Source organism: Synchiropus splendidus, chromosome 18 (genome assembly GCF_027744825.2).
Source record: "Synchiropus splendidus isolate RoL2022-P1 chromosome 18, RoL_Sspl_1.0, whole genome shotgun sequence".
In the NCBI taxonomy this organism is placed as follows: Eukaryota; Metazoa; Chordata; class Actinopteri; order Syngnathiformes; family Callionymidae; genus Synchiropus; species Synchiropus splendidus.
In genome coordinates, this window is record NC_071351.1 from 8717979 (window position 1) to 8740300 (window position 22322).

A 22322-nucleotide genomic window follows, 5' to 3' on the forward strand; every position below is an offset into this window, starting at 1 on the left:
ATTTTACTTAAAAATGTAATTCTTTCTGATTATTTCTAAAGCTTCACTTTCTGCATCAAACAACGTAAATATTTCTTATAAATTTAAAGAAACAAGCTTAACTTTGGGAGAAAAGCTGATGAATTAAATTTATACCATTACAGCTCACCCAAATTCATAATTGTGAAAATAAGAAAGACCAACTAAATCCTTCCACGCCAAATGACAAAAACTGCACACCAGCAACCTGGAAAACATTTAATGATTTAGCAAACAGGAATAAATAAATCATTCAAATGCACCCATGCCTCAATCCATTCACGGTTTGTGCAGATAACATTGAAAATGTCGAGTGAATTTCATCTATTCTAACCATATCTTGTTCTACAGGTTGTGACAATGTGTCAATGTTGTTCATATTTTTTTTTTATTTTACAGTACAAAACTAAACCATGATGAGAATGATGGACAGCATGGAGTGACATGTGTTCTTTCACTTCCAGTGCACAGGGGTCAGCACTGTTGCATGCTACACGCAACTTGAACCTTTCAAAGATCAAATAAGTTCATAATATAAAAAAAATGGGACACATCGAGGAACAGATCCAAACACATGAGTGAGACTCTCAGTCTAAAATAAAATAAAATGAAACAAAACATGGGCTAAATTGCACATTGGGGGTCATAAACATCCACTGAACACAACAAGTCAGAAATACATGAAATAATTCAGGACGAAGCTGCTTCGACATGATCTCATCATCACACCATGGTACTCATTTAGATAGCACACTACAGTACAAACACTGTTGTAACTCTCAGTGCAAAATTAGTCGATCCTTTCTCAGTCCTATTGAAAACAAAAAATACAAAATGTTTAGCTTATAAACAATAGAATGGGACACAGGATCCATCTTAAATGGTTAAAGGAGGTTAATATGCTGTGTGTGTTTAAAATTACATTGAAACTTCATAACACTGTTGTCGGTCACAAAAACACTGAAAGGCATAATATGCAACTGTTAGATAAAATCTGGGTTGGACAGCTGACCCAGGATGTGCTAAATACGGTCAAAATATTACATATATGTATATATACATATGTGAACCGAAACTCCACTATATGAAATAGATAGGTAAAAACAATAACATAACAATAAAAATGAAATGTAGCTTGTGAAAGCAGCTTTGAACCAGTAGGAGTGCTGGTTGAGTGCTGGCATGTTTGAACAGACAATCCGACATACTGTGTGTGTAGTGACTGCTGTGACGCCCTTGCGAGGGGCTATGGAGGGAAAGTTGGGCTTGTTTTCGCGGTGTTCACTGGCATTCAGGACTCTGCAAACACACCACAACAATCATTCACAACAATGCCACGAGTCCTTTTTATCCCTTCATGGTCATCCTTTCCCTTCACAGATGAGTGTTCGACTTGGTGCTGGATGGTGAGTTCACATGGCTTCTGTTGCCCAGCGCTGCAGGTCCTCCATGCCATCCTCATCCTCGTCTTTCTTGGCTGTGGTAAATAAAAAGAAAACAGGCCATAGATATTTAATGAAAGAAAGTATTCTAGTTAAAAGACAATTTAACAACAGTTGGTTGTTGTGTGTCATGTTTTGTGCATTAGTTATGTATACTATGAAGCACTTCAAACCATTTATGATGTATCTCACCAGGTCTGGAAGGGAGTGATGTGGAAGGCACATTGGGCAGTTGAACGTTCTCTGGTCCAATGTCCAGCAGGTTCTTTTCCATCTCTTCTTGTTCTAACTCGTCCAGCTCAGCTAACAAGTCGTCCTGGTAAAATCAGCGTAACATTAGAGATGAGTCAAGTGAACATGTAGTGCTTCATTCACAACAGAAGCAAAGAGCATCCTGATATTTAGCTCGGAGATATTAAAGCTGTTTGCATTAAGAAGTTGACTGAAACAGCTACAGTGAAACTTCAATTGAACAAACTTGATCTTTAGGAAATATGGCCCATGTATGTTGCATTAGATCAACAGTGTTTCATTGATGAATTGCTTCAATGACTTCTTTGAAACTGTAGAACATGTAATGTTGTATTTGTAATATGTCACCTACATCATCAAACTCTTCTCCAAAAATGGGTTTGGAGATGGTTTCAGAGATCTCTTGAGCGAGTTCATGTTGCTCTGTGATGTCCTGTATCAGGTCATCCACCTGTTCGATATCCCTGTAATTGCAAACAGAAAACGGTTGACAAATGTGTGCAGTACGACCTCTATAAACAACATAAAACTTATGACATTGAACTCAGACATACTAGTTGATCTAGAACTGATCACTTACATGTTCTCATGGGCAGCCTTCAAAGCCTTGGCAGCAAAGTCCATGTTCTTAAATACTTCAGTGTTGGTGTTAGCATTCTCCAGAGACATCCGCTGGTACTCGATGGTTGATAGCGTACTATCGATTTGGGACAGCTGCTTCTCATACCGCTTCTTTCTTTTCAAAGCCTGCAGAGCCGCTGAGGAAAGAAAATGCGAATAGAATTCTTACTGACAGAACTTGGCATAAACACCATTGCAACATAAACATTGTTTATGTAACTGAAAGGAATCTGAACAGGTCAAATAATCGAAATCATCATAGAAATATGCCTTTTAAGTTGTTTCTAGACTACAGCAAATTGGTGTAGTGAATGTTCCAACTGCATTCGCGACTATAATATTATTGAAAAATTTAAGTGTACCTGGATGGACTTAGATGCACACTGAGTAAGAAGGTGAATTATCCATTAATAAGCAGCTCTCTGTAGTTATCTGACAATAATTTGCTAATGCAACCATTAGACAAAAATACGTTCACGTTTTTTGAACTGCGATGCAACTGATCAACACCCAATACATGCACGGTGATGCTCTCATAACAGACCTGAATGAGACTGACAGCATCTCATTTAGCAACTAGAGCTAACATGCTAACAAACACTACCACAGCCATTTTTAAACGCCCGATCGGAGAAACGAGACTTGCAATGCTCGACAAACTCACCTCTTTTATTTTTCGTGCCGTTCTTTTTGGCGACTTGCAATTCCTGTTCTATCTTTTGCTCCAAATATTCCTGCTTTTTAGTGAGCATGTCCTCCGTCTCTCGGAGTTTTTGTATAGCATCCTGTGGACTCGGCCCCTTCCCTGCTTTTCCTCCTACCCCGAACAGCTTATTCATGAGCGACGACATGTCTGCAATCATGCAACGCAAAGGACAATATGTAAACACAAACACACCAGACAAAACACGATCGGAAAGTCGGGTTTCGCCCACTGACACTGAACCGTCTGCACGTATGTTGATATTGAGCTACTTCCGGTAAAAGGCCGTATGACGTCATGTTGTTTTCAGGGCGCAGTTGTGTTGCCATCCAACGAAGACTCGCCAAAGCAAAACATTTTCCTTTTGATACTTTTCGATTGAATTTGATGTTGCTCTTGTCCACGAAATGCAGCAGGGCCCTGGTCATTTGTCATTGCTTTTACTAACGCGATTTGTTTTGAATTAACTTCCTGAACCAAACTTTGAATTTGGTATTTTATATTTTTATTCGTTGAAATGTAAGTTTGATTCGTCTGTATATTTATTATTTTCTGGGACTCAATGAAGACAGTTAAAAACATAAAACAAAACAAAACTATATATATATATATAGACACACACACACACACAATTTTTTATCAGATCTGTCACTCAGCAAATTCAATAATTCTCTTTCTATAACCACTGCTCCTTTAACACACCACATCCACACACAGAGACAGACATTTTGAGGGTTTATGCATTTTAATTACTGATGATGCTACAAGGTCAATGGTGTGACTGTTCTTGACTACAGTATGTTAAGAACCGCCAGTGTTCAGTTTGATACACTTTATTTCCATGTACATACAAAAGAGTATTCAATTACTGTGAGGTTAACCAAGTTTGTGAAGTGAAGCACTGAAGCCTTTTGTAAAATGTAGTGTGTATTCACAGGTCTGCCATTCATCCACGCACCTTCGACTTTTAGCAACCTAACACTTCTGTTATGGAGTTGGTCAAATAATAGCATGGATAACACAGCTATGTCGCACCACAGCCAAATCAAGGATTATAAATGATAAAAGACAAGTCAAATAACTTAAGGTATTTCATGCAGGGGACAATTAAGTATAGTGCACATCGCTGGAATAAATGGAACAAAAGCAAAAGGCAGCTTTGTACAATCAACTTAGAGGGCGAAAATGAAAGAGAACTATTGTTGCATACTGTTTTATTTATAGTTTTGCATTCAATCTTCAAGGTTTATCTGTTTATTTACTTGTGCCACTCTGTTTTGTAGATTCTTTGCATGTGATTTCTCCACCAGCCGAAAGACAGGATTATAAGACTATTACTTGTTTCATGAAATTCATTTGTACTCCACAGTTCGAGTACAAATATTCGAACAGTTTGTGGGTTGTGGTGTTACACACATACACACGAACACACCCACTCAGCCTTCCAACAGAACGACATAACTTGCACACGCATAGCTTCTACTGGCTCACATGATCATTTTTAAGAAGGTGAAGACGCAGAGTCCAACTCTCCATGGAGATTATCAGTAATAAGTGGAAGAGAGGCCATTGAGGAGTGTTGCACCAATTGCTTCAGACAATATGAGAGAGGAATCAAATACTTGTCTAAAGATTTGAGACACTCCAGCCAGAATGTGAAGCCACACAAACACAACGCTAAGTAGCTGTGCAAGTTTGGGAAGATCCTTTGGAAATGAGGGGATGGACGGAGAGAACAGACCACAGGTGATTATTTCAGAAAGAAAGAAACCGGCAAGACTTGTGACAAAACAATCACACTTGGAACTTTGTCTTCCTTCTTTTTTCTTTTTACACATTAAATAATTTGCCACCCAGACAAGCAATGGTGATATTGCCTTAAATGTAAAAAGAAACAAAGAGATGAATCAACATAAACCTAGAAGACATCCACCGCTGTTGTCACTGAGGCACGCCCGCTGTAGCCGCCGACCGTCACTGTGCTCTGTCCCTCTGTGTCTCTAAATGACCAGCTTGCCAATGATGACTCCAATGACAAAGAAGAGCACGCAGAGCGCCAGGACACGAGTGCTGAGGCCTTCATCCCTCATAGCAGAAGACGCCATGATGGAGGAGGAAGTGGTGTGAGAGGCAGATGCTGAAGTCACCTTTCTCTTCCTCAGCCCATCATCCTCCTGTGGGGAAGTGGAAGAGTGACAGATAAGCATTCAGGAAATGCTAATGCCACAACATTAACATAGATGCAGCGACAAAAGACAGATAATTTATCGTTTGAGATCTCATTTTCTTCCTAGGGCCTCACCCTTATCTGTCTGTTTTCCTCCCGTAACCGCTGCACTTCCATCTGCAGGCGCTTGCACTCCTCCATGATCTTCTTGACCTCTCCGTCATCCAAAGAGGCGCTGGCCGATTTTGGCAGCACATTGTGCTCCGTCTTTACAGAGGGGGCAGAGGAAGTCACTGTTTTGTTGCTTTCGTTTTCATGCTGTGGAGAGATGGTGGACAGGGCAAAGGGTGTGATGTTCCATGCAAAAGATGAAATGAGAACCAAAATAAATCAGATTGAATGAATAAATAAATATAACCGGAGAGCAATGAGGTGTTGATACTGTGGAGTGACATTGCACTGTTCCACCATTATTAGCATAGGCTTTCTTTAGTGATATATTTAGTCACACACACAGCCTCTGCCATTAAATGGAATTAAACACTCAGCGATGAAAAAAACGCAATACAGGAATGTGCAACATGTACAACACTATGTGCATGAAGTGTGCGCTTGTTTATGACCACAAGCAACAGACAAACTTGAACTTTTACTCACAGCTTTGTCATTTTCTACGGGCATCTCAAACGCACACCGCAACTTGGAATCCATCAGCTCCTCCGGCTTTGCCTCCTTCCACTTTGGATCAAGTCATGAAAAGGCAAAGAGAAGAACATGACTTTTGGGTTGTGTGGATTTTCTCGTTGGTAGGTACCAAAATCAAAACCAAGATCGAGTGATTCAGGATGTCTGAGATACATGGCATTGTGGCATGCAATTTCATGTAGTGTGTTCTGATTCAAAGGTGTATCAAAAGTAGTGACAAATGATTTTGCTTGGTTTTCAGGTACTTACAACTCCTTCCATGTCAGTCATGTCGTACGGGGCCAACATGGACTGCACCATGAATTTGTGCTTGCTTTTTTCATTTGGGTCATAATCAAACGGTTGAAGCATAACTGTTCAGGAAAACAAGATAAAATTCAACATTATGAAATTGTTTTTTTTTTCTGAAAAGTCACATTTAACTGTCTGACAAAAAAAATGGAACTGACCCGAAACATTAATGGAGGTTCTGGCGTCGATGATGCCACTGTTGGGGCGCACACAGTATCTGCGTGGAGCAGTGGTCTTGACTTTGAAACATACATTTCTATCTGTGGGGTTGATGAGCTTCAAAGTGGCGGTGACTACGTCTGTAAATGGGCCTGAGGAGAAAAAGACAAGGGCAATGACTCATACTTCCTGCGACAGGTCAACATTTCATTAGCATAATTAAACTAAAGACAGAATCCAATTCGCTGCATTGAAATTGACAGTAAGTCAAGGAGGCAAAAAAGGTTTCTGTTCCTTCCCTTTGGGCAGAACTGCTCAGCTTACTCCAAGAACCAAAACTGTGAGAACTCATGCAGATCAACAGAGCAATGTAAACACTAAGGACCACTCCTTATACAGTAACTGCCCCACACACGCATATATCGTTTCCATTCCAATAGAGACAACAAGGACAAAAGAAAAAGATACTGAACAGAACTATCTTGTAACTGTGTGACCTGATCTGACCTTCTTCACATTGGCAGTACCACAAATTTGTCAGATCGGGATCCATAACCATTTGCTTTCAGTCACGAACCTAACCCCAGGTGAGTGTAGGAGCAATTGAAGACTGAAAACAGGGCTTTGCCTTCTGGCTCTCTTTTCTATTCTTTGGCAAATCCCAGCTGTAAGGCCAGGGAAGCTCTCACATATATCACCTATCAAATGTAAGCAACATTTGGCCTATAGATTAGGTGATCACATATTTTAATGTGAAATATGCTTTAAAAAAGGATATCCTTCATCATTTGCCCAATGGGTAAAGTCGACTTGTCACAGCAGAAACACATTAAAGACAATAAAGTCTTGATACAAGTTAAACACATAAGAGTCCACCCAGTCAGTAATCTACAAATCTGAATAGGAATGCAGGTTTAGATGGCAGTTGAGCTCCCAACCCCTGTTATCGGAATTTAAATGTTGTGAAATGAGCTTGGTAATTATGCAGCGTCGTTGCTGATGGCCACAGAAAACGCTAAAATAAGCACGTGAATGTTCAGTTTACAATTGAAGCCCGCGTTTATGCGACACATTAATCCACCTGTGATATGACGGAACTAAGAATGGGTCGCAGGAAAATGAATGAGGGGCTTGAATCGGCCTTGCTAACGTTGCAGTGACAGCTAACAGCTAACGAGATAGCTCGCTAGTATCGTCGTACGGATATCACCATTGCAAAGACAAGCCACGGACAAGTTTCTGGTCGAATTAAGAGTGATAAAAAACATCTTCAGACAGAATTCGCAAACTAATAAAAACATTGATAGAATTTCAGAGCGTTTATTTAGCCCCCCCGGCCCTGCCCTGCTGGTACCTCGGAATTTGAGTTCGTGTTGCGGTTCTAGCACCAGGACTTGTTCTGGTCTGGCCATGTCCCAGCGCGTCTTCAACGGTTTCACACCACAGCTGACCAAGGGGAGGACTTTCAATTGGCTCCCGGTGGTTCTTCGGGAGAGAGAAGACGAAGAAGACCGCCGCAGAGGCTGACTGACCGGATGACTGCCACAGACAGCTGCTGGATGCTAACGCGCTACTGCTAACTTGGTAAGCAGATGAGGGAGGGGCTGGGAGGAAGTCAAATGACGTCACCGAAGGGCTGCTTTCCCGTGCGCGGTGACGTGTTATTACGACTGGAAAGCAAAAGTGCGCTTTTCCGGCAAATATTTCGTCCCAAAATATCATTTTAATGTTTCTAAAAATGCCTTAGCTTCCTTTTGACATATTATTCTTAACCAGTCCGTTCGAGAACTGGATTTATAAACTCTATTACACATACATCTAAGAAATCTACTATGTAATTCACGTTTTATTTTTATTTTTAACTTGTTAACTACGGTGTTGTTCCTGGTTTTTCCCTCACATGCTTGTCACTTTGATATATCCGATGGCAACCTGATTGATCTCAGAAAAACAAATGGTTCTTGAATTTGTATTTTTCATTTGTATTTGTCTGACTGTATAACTCGCAACGTCTTGACTTCCCCCAAATCCTAGTCTTCAGATCTGACATTCAGGTGCATGAATTGAGATGTCACTAGCTTCACTGCCACAAGCCAAGATTGTTTTTGTGATGTGAGATGAAACTTTCCCTCTGTAGACCATCATCTCTGCAGCGGCAGCAGTTTGTCATCCAGCAACAGCTGTATTACCCCTTTCATCATACGTCCGCGTTTTACAATTCTAATGTTTGTGAACACATCCTTGTCATGTGTTTTGCTTAAACTGAAGAACTTTATTTCAGCGACGACTGCAACAACTCTGTGGGTGTGTTCGGTGTGTCAGTGCAATGACAGATATTTAACTGTCTGAAACCAAAAAACCTTTATTTGTTAGAGCTCCTGTTCAAAAGGCTCAGACTGTTATAAACATCTTAAATGAAATAGAGGAGATTCAGTCCCGCAACGTTTGGAGGACACCCCTGTCTCAAAATAATAGATCCATGTGGAAAAGAAGCAGCATTTAGCATCTTCAGAAATCTACTCAACGGAAGAGAAAACAAGACACCTCAACACAACTTCAGTTGAAAGGATTTAAGTTATAGCAATACGCACACTATGAAGTGTACAATTTGTCAAGGTTCATTTGATTTCTAATAAAATACTTTTTTAAAACCCATATACATTTCATATATTTATCTTTTTGGGGTATATGGATCCAAAAATAGACATTTAAATCATAAAGAGAGGAAGTGGAGGATAGAGAGGTGAGAAATCAAAATAGAAAAGCTATGCATGGACGTCCTCTCACTGGGAGAGGGCTGAACGAGGGGGAGAAAATAAAGTGGTGAGAATGGGGTTGGCCAAGCTATACAGCGCAGTATGACACCCACTTTAGCTCATAACACACGTACAGTCGTGATCAAGGCACAGGGATCTTCTAAAAGTTTTTTTTTTTTCAATAAAGTTGTACAAAATAATACATTTTACAATCTGTACAAGAATAATAGATCAGCAGTAAAGTAAAATAAAGACAAACAAACAAAGGAGCAAGAGGCCAGGGAAGAGAAAAAAGATGGATAAGAGGAAAAAAAGAAAGCAGCATACGTGAATATGTTTCAGTTATCTTTTTTTTTTTTTTTTTTTTTAATCCTGGGTTACTTCATATTTTTTGGAGAGGGGCTGCTGGCAAAGTAAAGTTGATCTGGAAGGACTGGTAATAGACAGAGGGGTGAGGTGGCGACAACATGAGCAGGAACAGGTGAGAGGATGAGGGGAGACAAAGACAGAGCAAAGATTTAGAAAGAAAGCGCACGGGGCACAATGGCACAAAAGTCTACACAGACAAAAACTGCTGTGGAGACAGAATCAATCATGACATGATGACATTTCTCTTATATAGTTTTGTACGGAGGCGCAAACTCTCAGCCCCTCTGTCTCGTAAGTTCCATGAAAGTTTTTGTTTCTATAATAAACCCCCCCTCCCCCGTGCACCGCCATGAACAGTCTTATGGAGAATCAGTTCGGTGCAGGCATTCCGGGACGTCAAAATGCTTCCACAAATCCACACCATCGCATCAATCCAAGTCTTGTCTCCCAGGTGACTGTGGAAGGTCACACAGTCGAACAGTTTAATCTCAAAGCAAAAATCAGTCCACACCTCTTTGACGACTGTCAGGCCAAGATGTAGCAGGTTCAACTGGGTGCGCAGTCCAAAGAAGCAGGTATTTAGATCCCGTGGTAGAAATCCTGGATATGCAGTTGAGATGGATCTGAGCTGCGATGACTCGTGGTGGTTAGTGTATGTCAAAGGCGGTTGTGAAAATGAACACAACTGTTATCCGAGTCTACCAGCTTGTACTTCAGTTCCGAACCTTCGTGACTGCATTACAGTTCAGACTGAGACCCTCAGGGTTATAAAGATGACAGACAAAGATACATGAAGTTTAGAGAACAGCTGAAGGTAGTAGTGGAGATGGTTCAACTTGTACCTCATTGATTAACACAGCTTGTTGACTGCAGTTGAGGACTTTGCATCAGTTTAGGCTTTGTTTACTATTAGCATGTGTGTCTGTATTTGTTAATTTTGGCCTTCACAATAGCTCACACTTGTCTCTGGAAAAGGGGGGGCGATTAGAGAAGCTGGAATCAGGGCTTCTCTTAGTTTACGCTTTTTTTTTCTTTTTTTTTTTTTTTTGGCCGAACTGCTTCCCTCTTGGATCACAAGAGCTCGTACTGCCGCAGATGCATCCTCTGGATGATGTCTCGACAGTCGTTGAAGACACGGCGGATGTTTTCAGTGTCAACAGCGCAGGTGAAGTGAGGATAGCAATAGTGTCTTCCATCTCCACTGGCTGTGCTGATCCTCTGGAGATGCAAGACATTAAAGATGGTCAGATTCAAGATGAGATGCACTAGTCATGAATCTGTTTACAACCCTTTACACTACCTAAAGAAATGGGAGAACTTTGTTTCACATTTCTAATAACTTAAGATTTATTTTATTCTTCTTATTACTATTATTATGAAAACCAACAGAGATACTCACCAAGAATTCATCTCTTATAAAGTATTTTGCCCTTGTAACTCGTGGATCTTCTCCAGGTTCTGGTGTCGCTACAGAAAGGGACATAAGCTTAAAACCAGGCGCACAAACCTACCCATCAATATTAAAATAATTCAAAATTGCCACTCACCATCATCAGGCGTGGTGTAGCGAGCAAATTCAGGAAAATATTCCTCAATTTTAGACTTCCCTGCCAGCACCTTCTCTGCAAGCAGGTCCTGTTTATTTAGGAACAAGATGACAGAAATGGTCCGGAGCCACCTGAGGAGAACAGACAATTATTTTAATCTACTGTGTTCAATATCAGTAAACACACATCAAAAAGATTGTTTTACAGCAGAGAGAAACGTTACGTAACATTTCCCCAACACTCAAGATTGTTGGTAATCACCACGTCTCTCCAGGTTTGATCTCGGACATTTGGGAGTCTAAATAAAGTCCTCTTTATCACTATAATGCAGTGTTTGTTGCCAAGGAACCTCCACACTTGGTTATGCAATCGTTTTAAAAATACAGAGCAGAAATAAATGAAACATCTCCATGTGGGTCCTTTCATTTTTCCTCTCAAACTCCCCTAAGTTTTTAATATGTCTGGCTGAATATAATTCTGACGCAACGCTAGTGTAACCAATTAAACATTCTAATTAACACAGTTAAAATAGGGCGAGCCAGGGAGATGTAAACAAACCTGTTATTCCAGATGTTCTTGAAGAGGTTAAGAGCCTCTTGTAAACGGTTGGTCTGATTGTCCTCTCTGATCACCATGTTGTAACTGCTACTGGCCACCACGAAGATGATGGCTGTTACATCTGAGGATCACAGACAGACAAACAAATGCTCAGTAAACATCAGTTAAGACATGTGAAAAGTTTGTTTTGAGATTTGAAAAAATTACCGTTAAAGCACTGAATCCATTTTCTGCGTTCATCCCTCTGACCACCAACATCAAACATACTGTGAGAAAAAGATTGTTTAAACATGAGAAATGCTGCCATCTAGTGAAGTGAAATCATTTCAATGAGACTTCGCTTGGACAAAAAGATTTTTTAAGGTTAAAAAAAAGCATATGTGAAGGATTGTGTCTAGAAAAAGATGATATAAATAAAGTTGTTCAACTGCTTTTAAATACCACCACGACAGTAGAATTTCACAGAACAAACTAAGATTTATGCTATATAAATGTGTTTTATTTCTCTGCAGCCTCTGGATTTTATCAATAATTCACATCCACATACTGAAAGTTAACTTTGTCCACTTGAAATCGTGTCTCAAAGATCCCTGAAGTCAGAACTCTGCACCGGAGCAAATCCTGGTCAAAGAAACGGGACAAAATAAGCCACTATGATCTGCGAGACAGAGGGGCAGCAAATGTCCTCCACCCACCTGGTCAGTCGGAGTGTAGTCGCTCTGCTTCACAATGTCAATCTTGTCTAGGAAACTATAGGACAGAGAATAAACATTCATCGTCAATATTTCAAGCAAAAGGATGACAAGAAGAAACAAGGCTAGATTTCATCCTCATCTGAACAAAATGCACAGAAGCAAAATATTACAGTGTACCTACATACACATACATTCTTTTGTGCAAGATGAACAATAAACACTATTTATGAATTAGTAGGTTGAGATATTTGACTTCTATTGCCTGATGAATGACACCCTTGTAAGCAGAAGTATATCCATAGATAACAAGATTGTGTATATGAGAGAGCAGTGGAGATGAATTAATAATAGGGTGACAACCAAGTGCCCATACAAGTGCACGTGTTGGTAAAAGAGGGGGAGTGAAAAGGGGAAAGAAGCAGGAGAGACAGAGAATGAAAGCGTAGTGGCGTCTGTCTGACATTACCGAGCAGATTTCAAAAATAGCTCCCCAGCGCCCAGGCCTCCAGCACCGTTACCATGGAGACCCAACCACAGATGCTATTAATAGTCTATCATCTCCCAAACTAGTGCGGCTGAAGGAGCTCCAGGAGAGACAGTGAGAGGGAGAGATGGAGGGAAGGAAAGGAGAGGAGGGGATGGATGAGCCAGTGATATTGAGCAGCATGTGAGGAGAGGGAGGAAACACGAGACTGGACTGAACCATCACAACCAGCCACCCCACTAACACGGCTGCTCTCCACAGGCAGGCAGATTCTCAGCGTGGATTCATGAAGAGGATTTGAACCCGGTGAAATTAACTTCACACAAAACGCTTGAGGACCAGAAGTGAGCATTGACAGCCCCCCTCTTCTTCAAACACCCCTCCCCCCCCTCTTTTCACATCCTCTGGTCCGCTGATGACTCAGCCTCGGCCATGTTTGCTCACAAACACTGCAAACTGCTGCTGTTACATAAAAAAGGCAATTTAGCCAGAGCATACTCTGTCCTAACTTTGTACCTCCTCTTGCTTCTAAAATTATAACTAAATGTTGCTGTTTATAGCAATGAACTCTCTCGGCCACAGATCTGTGGTGTGCTTATGTAATCATCAGAAAATTCTGAGCAAGACAATAAAATATCTTGAGGAGATGAGACGTGACTGTATATACATGCTAAGAAAATGCACTGATCAGCCCAGAATGATGACAACTTCTTAGATAAACGTGTTGAAAAATCGAACAGGAAGCCTGTTCGAATCCCAAATTCCAGTTTATTTTGTTGATATATACACACTTAAAAGTTACTTCTGCCTCCGCCTGTCTATATCTATCTATATCTATATATCTATATATCTATCTATCTATCTATCTACATAGATAGATAGATAGATAGATATAGATAGATATCATGCAGCATGATGTCCATTTTCCATGTTAATAAATGTAGAGGAAAGTGAGTTGTATTTTGCAGTTTCATTATAAAAATTGAATTATCACAAATGTAGAAATGAAAATCAACGTCTTCAGGTGAGTTTCCACAATAAAGGGTGTAAATCTGAAACCAATTTCCGGTGAAGGAGTTCACTTACTATTGTGCACAGTCGATTAGCTGGTACTCGTTGGACCTCTCGAAGCAAACCTTCACCCCCTCGTCTTGCCAAAGTGTTTTTGCATGATCGTAAAACTCCTGTAGAGACAATTGGTACAAGAATTTTTCAGGACAGTATTCAGGTCAGTATTAAAAAAAGTGTAACAAACAATCACTCATATTTATATGTACCATTACAGGTGGTCACACTAACAGATGTTCACTAAAGGTTGATGTTGTCTGAAGCAAAGCTGCTGAAGGTGATCCACGTAGGTTAAAGAACACATTGTGGCATCAGCTGATGGACTGCAGCAGCAAGAGATGGGGGGTCCCTAAAATATTGTTAAAAATCAAGCCCACCCAGGCTTACATTGATGTAAATATATAACCTCAGTTGAAGTGTGAGTCAAAGTAAAGAGTCAGAATTTTACATTTAAGCAGCCCTTTCAAAAGAAGCCAAAGAGGACATGTTTGTCTGTCATTCTCTGAGCGTGTCTGAGGGCACCAGGAGCTCTGGGTTGTGTTGACACCACATGATGTGGACGTGTGTCTGGGTGAAACCTGTGTACATGTCCAGTACATGTAAATAGGGGCGGAGGGATACTGACGGACACACTCACTCCATCCAATATCTTAATAGCATATCATCAATCGGCTTGAGCAAGCTGGAGCATGTTTCAAACTAATTGTACTTCCACTATCGCCAAAAATCAAAGGTTTACTATGACCCCGAAGGCAAGTTATTGACGGTAAAGTGACATGGTTTGAAATAAAATTCCCAGAGTGGCAGCAGATGTATTGGATCTAATCCCAATGAGTGAGAAAATCAACTTCTGCCTCCGTCTGTCTGGAGTTGAAAAGTGAATTAATCAGATCCCAACAGGTGGTTCTACAGTAGACTCGGTCTCTCGGCTCACGCAATTAGTTAATGGAAAAGTCCCGCTGAGACTATCAAACCCACACAGGCGTTAACCACTCTGTGTTTACAACTCATGTCGAGGGATTATCACCTGGAATTTTTGGAGTATCGCCTCCTATTATCTCTACTTAGGTAAATACACCGGGATCAGACAGGACAAACACGAGAAGATGATCAGATAAGCTATTGATCCAATTAAATGACCTAAGTTGCTGTTTAAGCACAGAGGCAATCCAGAATACACACACCTGCAGTTTAATCGCAGTGTTTTGTAGCAAGGCATTGTGTGTGTGTGGTGGGTTACTGTTGCTACTCACAGATGGAAACTCAAAGTCCTTCTGGTTGATAAGGTTGAGGATGTAGTCGATCCGGTACTGGTTCTCAGGACACGCCAACTGCACTGGTGGAGTCAGTGTGCTCATAGCTGTTACTATGGTCTGCCATAAAAACAACACAACAGGAACAGCATGTGTTAATCATGCGTGACAAAGTACATTAAAATCATGGGTGTCATTTCCATATCTACAGTGGACGCAACATTGACTTCATATTAATAACTGTGTAAAGAGTAACAACTGATACGGTTAAAAAGGAGCTTCAGTTCACCGAACCGCTATACAGTAACTCTTTAGGAACAGCTTGTTGATGGAGTACTTCCACCCATAGTGAATTCAATCATTGTTGGAACGAATTTAAAGCCACACCAACAAGTCATTAAAATGGGATCAGTGACGTTCAGCAGGTAAAATAAAACTACCAAATGTGTCAGGAAAGGTGGTGCTCTGACTCATTGGTCCGATCAGTCAAGATCGGGAATAGTATTTTCAATCAGATTATTTTATTACAGTCAGCTACATGCTTGCTTCCTCACTCAATAAGTCATCTCGACTAACATATAATGTCCCCTGACAGACCCTTGATCAACTTGACCTTTGATATTATAAATTTGTTTTAAAGCTTGATAACTTTGTATCAGGCTGATCACAACAACACCACTTCAAGCAGCTCAATTAACTTACCTCAATAGCCTCTTTGATATTATTCTTGATGTCCTGGATTTTTTGCTTCTTCTCTCTGAAAAACACAAAAATAAAGAATTCAGTACGGAGCGAAACTGATTCTTAAATGTCATAGGTTCATCTAGCGATAGTGCTGGATGACAATCTGAATATTATTCTCATGCACCTGCAATGGATGAACCTTTTTTTTTTTTTTTTTTTGCAACCTGCAGTTTTGCAAGCAGCTACCAAACATGTATCATTACCCTAAACAGGATCAACAAGTTGTGTGGAAGCACTTGGCGAGAACAACTTTTCTTGTTTGTCGGGTAATAAACTACATTACTTCGATCCAGCGTGTTTTAAAAAGAGGCAAGGAGTGTCTGACTGAAGCTCCACAGCCTCTCGATGGATTCCAGAAAACACAGGACGTTTGTTTCGCCATGATTTGTTTCAGCAAGTTTGTTTTTGAGCAGCAAAAGTTAAACAGACCTTCAATGGCACTCGCTGAAGTCAAATTATGTCTGCGTGTTATTTGTAACAGACTCTGAGACCCTGTCTGACAGAAGTCATTCTAATAAAAGCAACCAGACAACCCATTAGTCTATCTAAACCTTGAGTTTCTGAGGACAACACATTACATAAATATATTTCAAGAAATACTTGAGGTTCCAAAACACTCAAGGAATGTTTGGTGTCAAATCACATGGGCACTTTTGGTACTCTTCCTGTGAAAGTTGAACACATCAACCCACCCAAAAGAGATCGCAAAATGGACCCAGAATTACACAGCAGCTTGACAACAAAATATAAGGCGCTTCTGTGTAATTTCTTTGATACAAGTCAGCCCTTTATGAAAACTCAGCAAAATACTGCAGATTTAGTGACTAGTGATTACTTCGGACAACTTTTATATGCTGTAGGCCTTCGTTTCAGTACCCCATTACATGTTCCACCAGTACTAGAACAGTGAATGGTCAATATTTTGAAATATTAATTCCTGAAAGTATGCGACCAGCATAATAAACAAGATCATTATGAATCGTCACCAAAAAAAGCCATATTTCGTATACTAGTTTTAAATGACTAGCACATGCGCACACGGCGACTACATAAGAACCACAGAGCAACAAACAGACACGACATTCTTTTGGTCACAAGTCAATGACTCTGAAATTTAGGTTACAATAGCACTATTGCAGAAATCTGCAATCACATTCATGTCTGGTCTCTGGCTTATATCTGGCAGCAGGTTTATAGATCACTAAATGTCTATCGTGTGGCATTGACACATCAGTCACTACTGTCAACTTATTTTACACAACAACAAACTAGTTTAGTCGCTTACAATGAAACATAAAAAAGGAAACCCAAGACGAAATGTTGCATATGTTTTACCAAATGATGCTGTGTGTGTGTGCGTGTCTTGTTAACAAAAGGAAGCCAACATACACACAAACAGACTCGTATATTCACACACATAGCTCAGTGTTGTGGAGTCATGCGCTGGGTCATGCGCTCTTGTCGGCCTTAGGTGCTGATTTTCTAGCCCAACCTTGCAAAGATGCTTACACACCCTTTACAACAAGCAGTGGACCGAAACATGCAGAGTCAGTGTCACAGCTGGAGGAACTGAGCACCGAATCCAAACTAAAGAACATGGCTTCAACCTTTAACAGCCAAGTCAGAATGACCCGAAAAATGGCAGAATCAACAACGTCAAGTATTAGTTTGGAAATCAACAATATTGCTCAGAAATAAGTTTCTGAACTTAAGTTAAACTGCAAAAGAAGGTGGCCTTAATAAACAGAAGACCGGTGAAGGTTTAAGTAACCAGAATCGATGTGTCATCAACGTGAAAAATAGAAAACAACACTTGGGAGATGCAAAGTATTGCACACATATGAGCAAGCCTTCTACATGAAATATGGCCACAGAAGTTGGAAGAAGATCATCACACATGACCTGCTCTGTTATCCACTTCAGGAGAATCTGAGCAATAATTTGCCATTACCGGAATGTACACAATCACAATGCACCATGACCTCACAACGATGAACTTTCAGGTCGAAATCAAGACTTGGGAAATGACCGGCATAAAACAAGATTAACATGTTTCCTTCTGAATTAACTTTTTATTGAGTTATATATACTTTTGCGTTTCATTTATGAATGCCCTGCTAAAGAATGATAAGAGCTACATCACCAAAACTACTCTTCAGTCAGATCATGATTATTATGTATATTTAGACATATAAAATATACATCCTACAAAGATTGACAACGAAACGGAATTCCAATATACAGAACTACTGCAGCACTCTTCTGGGTTGTGACTGTCAGCTCCTGACAGAAACTTCTCGAGACTCAAGTGACCGCTTCTTTTGCTCCTCAAACGTCTCAACATTCATCACACTTACTCTGCATTGAACCCGTTCACGTGTAGAATCCTCATCTGCTTCACAATGGTGCTTTTTCCTGACTCACCAGCTCCTGATGAAGAAAAAAGAACCAAAAACAACCACCATTAACTTTGACAAACAGCAGAAATTTAGAGTATAGCTCATGTACAGTCATATCAACAAGCACAATTTGTTTGATCGATGCATGTTGGAAGCCTTCTAAAGTTACCAAAACCTTTTTAAAAAGATTGTCGACAGAAGCAGAAACAAGGCTCTATGTTAACGGCTATGAAATAAACTGATTATTCCACTGGATACCATGATCACAAGATTGTATTTTTAGACTTGATCACAGCCACTTTTAAACAGAGCAGGCTTTTTTATTCATGACATGATTTTTTTTTCAGTTTAGAAATGATCCCTGCTGTTATGAAGGTGACGTCTTGTGAAAGTAAATTTCGCATACGGAAGTGGTCGGGGACCTATGAAGCCACATGTATGTGACGTAATGATAATTGGGTCAACTATTTCGGAATCAAGTCTTACTATAATATTGAAACCTCACAGCCCAAATTCCTTCTCGTTGCATGCTAAAAAAATATCTCAATCATTCCAAAGCCCTGGGTGAGGAACTTCACATCACCATTTATCACTGTAGAATGACCACATTAAACAGAATTATTTCTTTGTGACAACACAATCAGATCCTTGTCAATGTTTCTGCAATCCCCAGAAGTCGGTACACATCCAACAAGTCAAATTCTAGTGTGCTTTACTTGGGCACAACAGTTTCTCATTGATTTTCTAATTTTATCCATCCATTTTTCTGTCAATTCAAATACAAATAAATACCATTCGGGCCATTATGCAACAGGTCCCTTTGACATGTCTTTTGCTGATTCACTCTGACATCTACCTTCACAGCAGACTCTGATCACCAAGTCATCACAGAGAATTGGGCTTTGTTGACGTTTGGATTTTGAAAGTAGATCACAAATGTCTTTTTTTCTACCTAACCTACCCATTAAAATCTTTAATAAGTAACAGGCATTTGTATTTTAATCTTGAATTACCAAAGAAACCCTATGATGAACATCTGATGAGCATGTCCAATCCCTGACCATCAGAACATGCACATGATACTGCACCAAACTCAACCACACAACGTCCTCATGATAGCAGACATGCCTTGAATTTGGAGAAACCAGGCTGAGATTGGTTGTTTCTTGTCACATTTCCATGAATAGATGTGTTGAAAGAACCTAAAATAGGTGAGAGCTTCTATCCAACAAATAATCTCATCCCAGTAAACGGCATGGCAAACTATTATGAGTAAATAATTCTATACATTTCCAAACCAAATCTTTTAGAAAGCTGCATTGTGTTACTTCCTTTATTCCTAATGAACTCTTTTGTTTTGGTTTTCACGTAGGGCCCGTCCTTATTTTACTTCACTAAAGCCACCACAACTTCCTCCATAATATAAACACCTCTAACATGAACCTTCGGTGACTTTCTCTTTCGAAAATGTACTGATTTTGACAACGGACCTCCTGTGCAATGACAGAGGAGGAGTTTTACTGGTGAGAGCAGAGAAAGTCAGACTGTCTTATTTTGTCTCTTATGTAATGTGGAGACCCAGCCCACCTCCAGTTAACTGTCTGACACACACGTTGGGCCTCACACATTACACCTCATTCTTCATACAGAATGCTTCTTGGATATGTTTTATGAAGTGACATCATAATAGAACTTTGTTTGCTTGCAATGCACCCCATAGATTATGTAACATAGTAAGTTTAGGTAACTTTTCAAGGTTTAGTGCCCACTTCACATTACATAATGACTTCAAAATATGTTTGCTGATCATGACGCTCAAGAAGGTTTGATTTATTTGAGACGTGGAATGGAGCTGCTTTTGTAGACACCACTGCCGACATGGAGAACTGGAGGATTATGTAAATATAAATGCAGCAGACATCCAACAGGTTTGAAACAGACCGTTATGTAAATACACAAATAAGTTGAACTTACCTAAAAGTAGTAATCTATGTGTTGCTCTGTATATTTGTTTGTCTTTCTGGAGTTGCTTCTCTATCTTTTTGTTGGCTTCTCTTTGTGCCTTTTCCTCATTTCTCTGGTCTTCTGTCTTGCTGTTTCCCAAACAACCCATCTTCCAGGAGGAAAAAAGAAAAAAGGGGTCCAGGGGAGGAGAAAGGAGGAGGTGGAAGTAGAAATGGATGGAGGTGGTGGCTGAAAGCAGGGAATAAATAAGCTGGTCTAGATCTGTCGTTTGACCTGCAGATTAGGCAGCAGTATCAAGCACATCCACGCCAATTATCCGGCCCAAAACTGAAAGTATGAGTCCTTGAAAGGTATTCTGCTGTCAGAGAAAGGGCAGGATATTGTTGCTGACGCCACCGAGGCCGTCTTCTGTTTGCTGAATCCTCGGGCTTTTCCCTCTTTTATGTGCGCGATAGCTCTGTTTTTCCACCCTTCCTCGGCCAAGTTTACGAATTACAATCCAAACAGTCCGTTAAGACACCAAATAGTGCTGTTTCACCTCAGGCGGAGGCAGAATAAATAGCCTCATTTGCATCTCCAAAAGCCCGGGTCTTGCGTCTCACTGCTGCCCGCGACAAGGAGCCCAACTCGGTGTGTCCGAATGAAACCTCGCCGGTGCGCTGGGGCGGCTCGTCTCCACGTCTCCTTTCAGAATAAACATCTTCATGTGTAGATTTTTACATTTCCTATCTACTTCTCTGTCTCATTGGCGGTTGTCTGGGCCGACGGGACAAGAGGAAGGAGAGTATTTACACCCAAAAGAGCTACATGTGTGATATTTTCACCGCTTCCGTTGTCACATTCTCGGATCCAAATCGACGAGAAACAGCCTCGATCTCACTCGGGTTGTCTTCGGAGCTGGATCCGGAACCACCTTCGACAAGTCAACGATCTCCCTTATTTATGATGGCTGTTCCTCGCTGTGTTTTCTCCTCCAAAGGCCTTCTTTCTGTGTCAGCCCCTCGCTTTTGTTGCTCAAATGTGTTATCAGCCCTTCATATCACACCGAGCCCCCAAAACTGCGCACAGACGATCTTCCTTCCAGATAAATCCTTGAATACGATCCGACGTTTGGCTTTAGACGGAGAGAAAGCACAAAAAGCGGTCCAAAAAACGTGACCAAGACGTGAAAAAAAACCCGAAATGTATCCACGCTTCTTGCAGGTGAAAAATCAACCCCCGCTGTCAGGATCAGTCTTCAGAGCCTACAAAAGGCCGATTTGTGTACATTTGTAGACGCAGCAATGGACCGAAATTCCTCCAAAATCCGAGCTGGAAAGGCAAGCTACAGGCTACAGACTACATGTGCATTTACATTCACCAAAAAATAGGACACAGGTTTGTTGTAGCGGCACATTCCCACCGCCAAGGCCGAACCCCCTCCTGGCCGCTGGTCGTGGAAGGTGAAAGACAGGAATTAGCGATTCTTGGAGGTTATTATTTTCTCGCTCTCGCTTTCTCTCTCGCCGAGAATAGTAGCCTACATTGAGGAGATAGACAGCGCCGAGGAGAGACGGGGTGGGGCCACGAAGCGCTCATTGAACCCTGGGAAGAAAGAGCCGAGAAAGGCGGAGAAGGAGAGGCCGCGGTGGCTCGTCACGTGGCCCGGGCGCCGCGCAGCGTCGGTGGCGCTGCTGTGCGGAGAAACGGCGCCCTCTTCAAAGAACACAACCAGACTGTGTGAGGAAAACAAACTCCTGGAAGCAACACTATTATGCACAATTACACCAACAACTGCAGCAAACAGCAACCTACAACTAACACCGACGAACATAACAGTCATGATGATGATCACACGCTTCTGATTTTTGTAAAGGTTCCCTACTATCCAATTTCTGGTTGCATACAAAGATTATGTGAACACGCCTCTAGTGTGGGGGGAAATTTGGAGCTTACTATTTTAAGATGGTTTCATTTTTTTTCAATTGCAAATGACGGCGACATACAAATAAAAACAACAAACCTATTAAATATACTGTGATAGAAAATATCGTACTTGGAAATTACATTTTATATAATATAAATATAAATATAAATATTTTAAAAATCATATTCCAAAACCAGCTAAAAATAAAGTAATACAAATA

The 22322-nt window shown here is 40.7% G+C and overlaps 3 protein-coding genes across 4 annotated transcripts; all 3 read right to left on the minus strand.

Annotated features, from left to right (window-relative positions):
* Positions 1-232: 232 nt before the first annotated feature.
* On the minus strand, positions 233-3318 carry LOC128749714 (charged multivesicular body protein 4b-like). The gene is made up of 5 exons (XM_053849584.1): positions 2998-3318; positions 2293-2470; positions 2065-2176; positions 1653-1776; positions 233-1495 (listed from the first exon to the last, which is right to left on the minus strand). The coding sequence occupies exons 1-5, from the start codon at positions 3194-3196 to the stop codon at positions 1431-1433; spliced, it is 678 nt and encodes a 225-aa protein (XP_053705559.1). The 5' UTR covers positions 3197-3318; the 3' UTR covers positions 233-1430.
* Positions 3319-3853: 535 nt separating this feature from the next.
* Positions 3854-7949, minus strand: LOC128749583 (vesicle-associated membrane protein-associated protein B-like). 2 transcript variants are annotated; one of them, XM_053849319.1, is made up of 6 exons: positions 7713-7949; positions 6358-6510; positions 6158-6261; positions 5861-5941; positions 5339-5470; positions 3854-5210 (listed from the first exon to the last, which is right to left on the minus strand). In XM_053849319.1, exons 1-6 carry the CDS (start codon positions 7768-7770, stop codon positions 5037-5039), a joined length of 702 nt encoding a protein of 233 aa, XP_053705294.1. In that variant the 5' UTR covers positions 7771-7949; the 3' UTR covers positions 3854-5036. The 2 variants fall into 2 exon arrangements, with proteins under 2 accessions (XP_053705294.1, XP_053705293.1); XM_053849318.1 differs by having other exon boundaries at positions 5339-5521; positions 7713-7945.
* A 309-nt stretch (positions 7950-8258) lies between these two features.
* On the minus strand, positions 8259-21812 carry gnas (GNAS complex locus). The gene is made up of 12 exons (XM_053849850.1): positions 20206-21812; positions 18190-18262; positions 15791-15845; positions 15089-15208; positions 13854-13951; positions 12284-12338; positions 12136-12209; positions 11796-11854; positions 11589-11709; positions 11031-11161; positions 10883-10950; positions 8259-10701 (listed from the first exon to the last, which is right to left on the minus strand). The coding sequence occupies exons 1-12, from the start codon at positions 20342-20344 to the stop codon at positions 10555-10557; spliced, it is 1140 nt and encodes a 379-aa protein (XP_053705825.1). The 5' UTR covers positions 20345-21812; the 3' UTR covers positions 8259-10554.
* Positions 21813-22322: the final 510 nt, after the last annotated feature.